This window comes from Nyctibius grandis, chromosome 11 (assembly GCF_013368605.1).
Source record: "Nyctibius grandis isolate bNycGra1 chromosome 11, bNycGra1.pri, whole genome shotgun sequence".
Lineage (NCBI taxonomy): Eukaryota > Metazoa > Chordata > Aves > Nyctibiiformes > Nyctibiidae > Nyctibius > Nyctibius grandis.
Window position 1 is genome coordinate 23,659,869 of NC_090668.1, and position 8,315 is coordinate 23,668,183.

Here is an 8,315-nt window from a genome sequence, read left to right on the forward strand (position 1 = left end):
GCCACATACTGGTTAACAGCAGCATCTGTGAGGAGAGCTTAAAAAACAAAACACAACCTTTAGATGCCACACTGGGAATCTGGTATCATTATCAGGAAGCAATTGCTCAGTCTGGTTGTAGCTCAGTTTTCACGCTGCTGTGTCAGGGATTTTGTTTTTGTTAGAACTCCGCTTGCCTTGATCATTTTATATCACTTTTTGTGTGATTTATGGCATAGTCAAGGAATACAATTACAACGAAGTCTGAGCCAGCTGGAGATCAGGATACAGTATTATTACCTACTCTACTTCTTCACAATCAGCTTTTCTGAATGAGATGTCCTGATCATCCAGTTCGAGTCCAACGAGCACTCCCACACTGGAGCTTTCAGGAAATCTCCCACTGCAGCACTAGCACTGCTCAGGAGACAAGTGCCAGGATAAACAGGCTGCAAGGTTTCCACTACCAAGGTCTTTCTTCTAGCCCAGCATGCAGGCCTTGTCCATAACCCCACCTGAGAAGCTGTGCTGCTGATGATGGTAAAGCCTTATTCTTTCTGCTGCAAACAAGGCTTAAGGAAGCAACTGGAAAATTCAAAACCCGCTGTAGTGCTGGTCTTGGTATTTTAAATTTCTAGACTAGGAGGCAAAAAAATTAGGCTCTAGAGTCACCCGATCTCAGTTCCATTCATGGCAAATTCAAGACTTCCTAGATAATTTGAGGCAAACTCTTAATTCTTCTGATCCCAGAAAGCATCTTACCACCAAATTGCATAGCTTTCACTACAGGTATGCTGAGCCAGTGTGGCCACTGCAAAAGGCTGCATAAACCCTGAAAGCAGGCTAAAATCTGATACGTTTCACGTTTAAGAATAGACAAGAAGTCAAAAGGTCCATTTAGCTGGAATAAGATCTATCTACATGGTGATGTGGAGCAATTTAATGAAACCATTTCAAAAGTTAATGAGGTTCATCTTAAGTTGAGGTTCATCCTAAAGACACTTGAGTTTTCTGTTCTCTAGTTTTCAGTTCACAAGGGTGTTATAAACCTTAACTCAGTCATATGTATCTTGCGCCTGCTTTTAGCCCTTTCCCTGTTCCTGGTGATTATCTGAATGAAGAGTAAATGAATGGATTCCTCTAATAGGAGAGGAGTATCCCAATGTGCAGAAACACATCTCTCTCGACACATCTGCCCACACCGCCCTCAGCACACCCAGGCCCAGATCCACAGGCAAAAGGCAAGCAGAGCTTTACCAACACTGCCGCTTACACACGTGGCAGTATGGGCTTTGGTACCCAAGAGGTGCCACAAACAAGCAGCTTTGACACCGATCACTTTTTGATCCCACATTCATCTAGCTTAGTTATGTCAATTTAGTCATTGCTTAGAATTCATGTGATACAAACAGATATTGCAATATTGCAGCTCGTATTTGCAGAGTAATGAACAAAGACTAACTAGTCTTGTTTCTTTTCCAACTTTTCTGCTGGGAATATCGCCAATCTTTTTCACTCCCCCTCCTCCATTCCCTGATCTCAGGCAGTTAATACTGTGCCTATAACTACATTCCTCTTTTGAAAAAGTTTCCTTCTCTGCCTGTTTGTGCTTTTCAGCTCTGCTGGAGTAGGTAGCTTTGGAAGCCCAGCACTTCATGAACGGGATTAACAAAACGTGTCTAGTGACAAAAGCGTAGAGCTGTTAGTGATTTAAAGCTTGAACTAGAGATATCAGTTTTAAACTCCGAGAAAGCCCTCAGTGGTACACAGCTCACTTTACAGTGCCACTCAAATACTCAGCATCTCAGAGTCCCCCCTTTTTTTTTTTAACCCTGAGGCACAGCGCCCTCAAATGGTTCAGGAATGAAGGCCCAAGCCCCAAGCGCAGAGCACACGAAGTGCCTCTTACTGCAAAGTTTAAGACCAAATCTCCATCAACAGGTCTGTACCGAGCAGTTAAGCACACAGGTCAGGATCATGTACTGGGAGTCTATGCTTAACGCCCCGGTGACTTTCTGAAGTACTTTCAAGTAATCAACAATTGCAAACTAGCCATTGCCTTAAGCATCTAAGTCTTCACCACTGAGAAACAGAAAGGCTGTCCCATGTAAGATCATCTCTTCTTATCAGGACATTCCAAGGAGAATCCAGGCCCTGTTGAGCCACACAAAAATGCTACAACCTCAGCTAGAGAAATCCTGACACTTGAAGTGGGAAAAGCATCCCCGAGTGGGATGATTCCTACGAATGTGCCAGAGCACCAAGTGTCCCTACACTGCAGCTCCCACAAAACACCCTCACACACCAACACCGATTGCACGAGCCAGGTGGAAAGGGCCGGTTGAAGAGCTGAGGCACCCGCTGTCCCAGGCTGTGCTACCGAGGCCTCGCACAGCTGCTGGAGATGGGACCCGCGCAGGCAGGCAACCAAATCCCCCCCAGTGGGACCCAGCCACCAGCCAGATGGCAAGGGTATGGTGACAAAAGGAGGGTCCATCAGCCAGGATGCTCCCCTACAGCATCCTCAGGCCCTGCCGCCCATCCACAGCGGACATGCTGTGGCTGAGGCCCTCGGCCCCTCAGGCACAGCTGAAGCCCTCGGCCGCCCTCAGCCCCTCAGGCACGGCTGAAGCCCTCAGCCCCTCAGGCACGGCTGAAGCCCCTCAGCCGCCCTCAGCCCCTCAGGCACGGCTGAAGCCCTCAGCCCCTCAGGCACGGCTGAAGCCCCTCAGCCGCCCTCAGCCCCTCAGGCACGGCTGAAGCCCTCAGCCCCTCAGGCACGGCTGAAGCCCCTCAGCCGCCCTCAGCCCCTCAGGCACGGCTGAAGCCCCTCAGCCGCCCTCGGCCCCTCAGGCACGGCTGAAGCTGGGGCAGCTCCCACAGCGGAGAGCCGGAGCAGACAGAAAACCCACGGCGGGACAGCGGCGATGCTCACCAGAGCCCGGGAGGCGAGGGGACAGGCAGGACAAGGGAGGGACGGGCAGGAGGTGCACGGCGCTGAGGGGAGGTGAGGTGAGGGCACGGCTCAACGCCGCTTCCCGCCTCAGCGCCTCTTCCCGCCTCCGCGGGGGGCAGCTCCGAGCGCGAGGAGCCGGGGCTGACAGGAGAGCCCTCACGGGGGACAGCGGACACGCTCGGCGGGGCCCGGGGAGGTGAGGGGACGGGCAGGACAGCGGGCAGGAGGTGCACGGCGCTGAGGTGAGGTCTGGGAGCGGGGCGGGGGGTCGGGCAGCTCCCGGGGCCGGGGCTGACAGGAAAAGCCTCGCGGGGGCTGCGGAGGGGCTCGCCGCAGCCCGGGGATGGGGGCGGTCGGGGAGGCGGCCCGCGCTGAGGGGAGGCGGGTCGGGGTGGCAGTACCAGCCCGGCGCAGGTGCTGAGGGAGGCGAAGGAGTCGCTGCGGTTCAGCACGTGTCCGGTGTAGAAGCAGAGCCGCTCCTCCGGGGGCCGCCGGGGGCTGGGCGCCCGCCGCGCCTCCCCGCGCCGCTGCTCAACCACGAAGCCCCGGGCGAGGAAGCGCAGGTCGCGGCGGAGGTGCAGGTAGAGCTCGGCGCCGGCGGCGGGCAGGCGGAGCAGTAGGGCCTCCGCCGCCGCCCGCTGCCGCGGCAGTGCCCGCCGGCGCCGGGGGCCGCCGCGATCCCCTCGCACGGCGGGCGGCAGCAGGTGGATCTTCTCCAGCGCCACTCGCTCCGGGATCACCACTTCGAGCTCCGCTCCGCCAGCTGCAGGCGAGAAGGAGAGAGGTTCAGGCGCTCGCACCGCCGCGGGCCGGTCCCGCGGCCCGACGGGGCGGCCGGGGGCTCGGTGTCCTGCCAGTCCCCCTCCCCTCCCCGCGGGGACACCCGTGCTGCCGGGGCGAGGGCAGCCCTGCGCTGACACTCGTGCACTGGAAATTGTGAACAGGCTGCAGAGACAGTGGAGCCAGCATGGGAAAGGGATTTATTTCTCTCTCTGTATATATACACACACGTATATTAGAGACAAAAATGCGCAGGGAAGAGAGGAATAAAGCAAATGCTAAAGCTACTTGTATCATTAAAAAAAATATATATAGCTCAGACACAAGCATCGCATTTCACCAACCCCAATAAAAATCTGCAGGGAGAAGGGGAAAAGCAGAGCAAGCCGCAGCCGCAGCCAAGGACAGTCAGCAGCTTTCCACATGAAACGTTACAGCAGCAGCAGCGAGAGGACAGGAAAAGAAAATACAAAAGCCTGGAGCAATTCATCCTGCAGACTGGGACCGCGGCCACGCAGGGGATCCGGTGCATGCCCTGCGGTCTGCGCCTGCATGCTGCCGCCCGGGACCCGCGCCCACCGCCCCGGACCTGCGACGCGGGGCTTGCCCGGTGCGAGGGCTTGTCAGCGCCACCGGGGAAGGGGATTACCGGTGCGGGGAAGCCAGGGGAAGAGAAGCGCTACCTGTGCCAGCGTCCAGTCCCCACAGCAGCAGGCAGGGAAACACGAGAGGCAGGAGGCAGCCGTCAAACATTTTATGGCAGCGGCGGGGGCCCAGCACGGAACGGAGGCGGCGGCGGCGGCGGGAGCCCGGGCCGGAGTGAGCCCTCCCCCGCCCTCGGAAAAAATAATCAGCGCCGCCGACAGCCCCCGGCGTGGTGGGCGCTTGGCCACGCCCCTCCCCGCAATCCCGAGTAGCTCATTGGTACGGAGACCCCGCCGGGTCACGCCCCTTGCTCTCCTATTGGTTGCGAGCTTGAAGGAGCTGGGAGGGAGGGCTGGGCTACGAGGGGATGAGGGGGGTGCACGTGGGGTGGGGGGCGGCCGGCAGGGGGCGCCCTCTCCTGCCCCACCCCGGTGCCCCCGCACCTCAGCCTCCCGCGGTGGGAGGTTGCGGGGCGGGGGGGCACCGGCTCTGCAACTGCTTTGGCACCCATGAAGCCATGGGAAATACCCTAGGAAGGGACGTGGGAGGTCTGACAAAAAGCAGCCGGGCGGTGGTCTCCTCCGTCATGTTTTCTGCGTGTCCTTTTCTTCGTTACTAACAGAATTTAGACGCTGCTACAGAAGCTCGCTTGAAAAATTCACCCATTCCTTCATTTCCCTGCAGCCTTTTCTGGAATGCTGATCCCAGGACTCAGAAGACCAGGAAAAAAAAAATGAGGTTGGCAAAGTATGAGTGCACAACGGTGTTAGGTGATGATCTTACATACTCCTGGAAGCGCCCATCGCATGGATGAAAGTGAGAAACAAGTGCGTAAAGCTCAAGAGATATAAAAATTGATGTTTACGGTGGTGGACAAGAGGAGGACGCTAATTTAAGCAGGTTGTTCAAGCTAGTTAAGAGGGCTGTTTGGGAGAGGGCGAAGAGGAGGAAGCTACTGGCCAGCTCCCTTTCCTGTGCCGCTCTGTGTGCAGAGGACATTCACATCCTCACCCAGGTGCAACCAATTCTCATTTTCACTGAGGACCTGCAGCCACAAGCTCCTTCCTACCTGATGGTTGGGCCGCGTCCTGTGTGTCCTCAGCTGCCCAGGGGTCAGGAGAAGTCAGCTTGGTCCAGGGGCTGTTGAAAGCAGTAGGGTGATTTCCAAGAGCAGAAAGATTTCCGCTGCATTCGGTGGGCTTTGGATCGGATCCTGTGCTCCTGGCATGGCTGAGTCGTGGAAAGCAGTAAAGACCCAACGTGTTAGCAGCTTTAAACTGCCGCGGTCCAGCAGAGCAGTGTCCTAGAGTTTAAACTTCTGCAAAAATCTGCAACTTTGTTACTGAAATTGTAGAAGAATTCAAAGGAAGACCCATAAAAGAGTGTGAATGACTCTGGCAGACCTCGGTGCAGCACTTACACAAGAACTGTCCGGACTTGTACTGACAGCGGTAATGGCTCTGAGTCGCAAGCAAGAGGAATTAGATTTGGATGCTCATCCCTGCGAGGGCAGGCAACGGGGGTAGTGCTAAGAAAAGGGCTGTTTGAATCCAGGAAAACGGCTGGTAAGAGATGAGCGGGTTAACACCATTTTCTCTCTTTCAGGACAGACAAGAAGAACGATGTTTTCTTTGAGATCTGCTCCTGTGATAAGTGGAGAAGCTGTTTGAGAGCCGGAACCTTAGAGCTGCCTCCAACCCTTCGCCCCGCTGGCTGTGCTCTTCCCGGGTGCCAAGGGACACCCTGCAGCACACGGCGGGCTGACATAGCACCTTGGAAAGACCTACCCTGCACAGGGCCTCTGCAACACCATACGGGCATGAGTGCATGCAGACATCCCACCTCCTACTGTGGTCTCGAGAAGTTCCCCGTCTCTCCAGCATGGTGGCCCTTGGAGGACGTTACCAGTGGTTAGCAGCAAGAGCGAAACTGAGGACCTGCAACCAGCTCCCAGCAGACAAAATCAGAGTGAAGCCAAGACCCATGGCTCAAATTCACTTTCTTAACATGAGATCAGGTGAGATTTAATAGCTCTGTGTTTTCCTGTCCCTTTCAAGGCTCAGCCTGCTCTCTAACAAGAAGTAAGTTACCAAAGTGAAAGGACTGGCTCAGAACACATTCAAGCGAGACAAAAACTCAGTTTGGGACTGCCTCGCTGTATGTCAATAGTGTAACGTAACACGGTTAAAACAAAACCTCAGAGCCCCAATTTCTCTCCTGACCTGTTGTGAACCAGCGATTTCAGTGCCTCCCTCCAAGGCCAGGGCCCCGGCTGGCACAGCAGCTCTGGGCAGCAGCTCCCCCACAGCTCTTCCACCCGTGGCAATCCTCCACTCCTGAGAACCAAGAGCTGTTTGATTTGTGAGCTGCCAAATCTGGCCTGAGCCCCGAACAGTCCTGTTCAAACCCAGACCACCAGCCGTCTTCATTTGCTAATGGACTGAAGCTGGTACCTCATCTCTTGTCTCAAAAGGGTTTGACGAGGGGCGCTTAGATTTGCTTAACTTTTTAGTAGATTCTTTCTCTCACCTTCCTCTGCCAAAATAATAACAATAATAGAGAGAAAGAAAAAATTTAGTAGTGTGGGGGAAGAGGGGCACTAATAAAGAGAAGTCTGCAACTTACTGCATGGCAGGACTCGCTCAGCGGCTGGGCTGGCCAGCAGAGGCTGTGCTGGGGTAGGGCTGTTCCCACTGAGCATTGGAGAGTTGCAGAGAGTCTCTGGGCAGGGGCCCGAAAGGCTGTGATGCCCGACAACAGGGGCAACATCACAGGCAGGCCTTGGTGTTGGCAAGGGCTGGAGCCAGGAGCAAGGGGACAAGCCCCCACAGAGGTACTCACACAACAAGAGAGGAAACTCTCTTAGGAGCAGCAGCGTTTTTATTGAATCCAAATCCCGAAGCTCCAGTGAGACACAGACTTTCTTTATTAATTTAATACCATGGGCTCTTCAGAAATGCCTTGAAATTGTTACTGATAAGGACAATGCGAGTGGCAGGAGGCGGCTGTGGTCCTGTTGTGGTGATTGCACTTCTCCCCTGCCCCCAGCCCGGGGTGGGGGGTGTTTCTCCTCCTCTCACCATCACAGAGAGTGGATTTGGCCCCTCAGTTTCTAGGAAACAAGCCCTCTCCCCCTCTGAAACGCATGTTTTATTTTTTTGCAATTTTAAATATATGTCGAGGAAGCCAAGTTTCATGGCCATTATTGCACAGTTAATAACCCTTTGGAGACTGCAGACATGTGTTATATCCATCTTCCCAAGCAGTCATTTGGCTCACCGCCTGGAAAGTGCCAGCATGCAAAGGGTTAACTTGGCCATTCCTCAGCCTTCTCCCTTCTCTCCAGCCACCCCTCTCCAAACCCTGCCTGTCCTGGTCCTAAGCGGGTAGTCCCAGGCTCACCGGCGATACCCTCCTGCCTGGGTCACGCTGATGCCTTCCCCGCTCTCGCCGTGGCTCCTCGCCTCGGTGCGGGTTTTGGGCAGCGGGGATTTCCTTCCCTCCTGTGGGCTCCACCTGCCCGACCCCTGCAGAGTCTGGCCAGGCTGCTCAGGCACAGACCTGGTGGGTGCTGCTGGTACCTGTGCAAGAAGCCAGAAACTGCTTAATGACAAGTGAGGACCAAGGAAAGCTCTTTTGTCGTTTAAAAGTGAACATAAGTAGTTCTATAGGGGCCAGAAGTGGGTCTTTCACAGTGAGCCAGAGGTTTGATTAAAGCTTCTTCCCTGGACAGAGGGTGCTAAGGGTGTGCTCCTTCATGTGGAGTCTCCAGTGTCTAGTACCGCTGAGGCAGCCCTCAGAAGAGGCACTGATGAGGTTTTTCCTTCCAGCAGCCTGAGTTCTCCTGAGCCTGCAAGAGAAAAACTCCCCCTGGGATGTCTCTGTCAAGTCTGGCTGAAAATGGACAGCCTGTTCCTGAGCTCCTGAGGAGAAAGAGCAGAAAGAAAAGCGACTC

The 8,315-nt window shown here is 55.0% G+C and overlaps 1 protein-coding gene across 1 annotated transcript in view; it reads right to left on the reverse strand.

Moving 5' to 3' along the window:
* The window catches only part of ADAMTS17 (ADAM metallopeptidase with thrombospondin type 1 motif 17), a 189,212-nt gene extending 184,744 nt beyond the window's left edge, over positions 1 to 4,468 (reverse strand). The window contains exons 1-2 of the mRNA XM_068410576.1: positions 4,399 to 4,468; positions 3,337 to 3,698 (exon numbers count right to left, since the gene is read on the reverse strand). Coding sequence (XP_068266677.1) covers positions 3,337 to 3,698; positions 4,399 to 4,468 — 432 coding nt within the window. The remainder of the gene's footprint in view (positions 1 to 3,336; positions 3,699 to 4,398) is intronic.
* Positions 4,469 to 8,315: the final 3,847 nt, after the last annotated feature.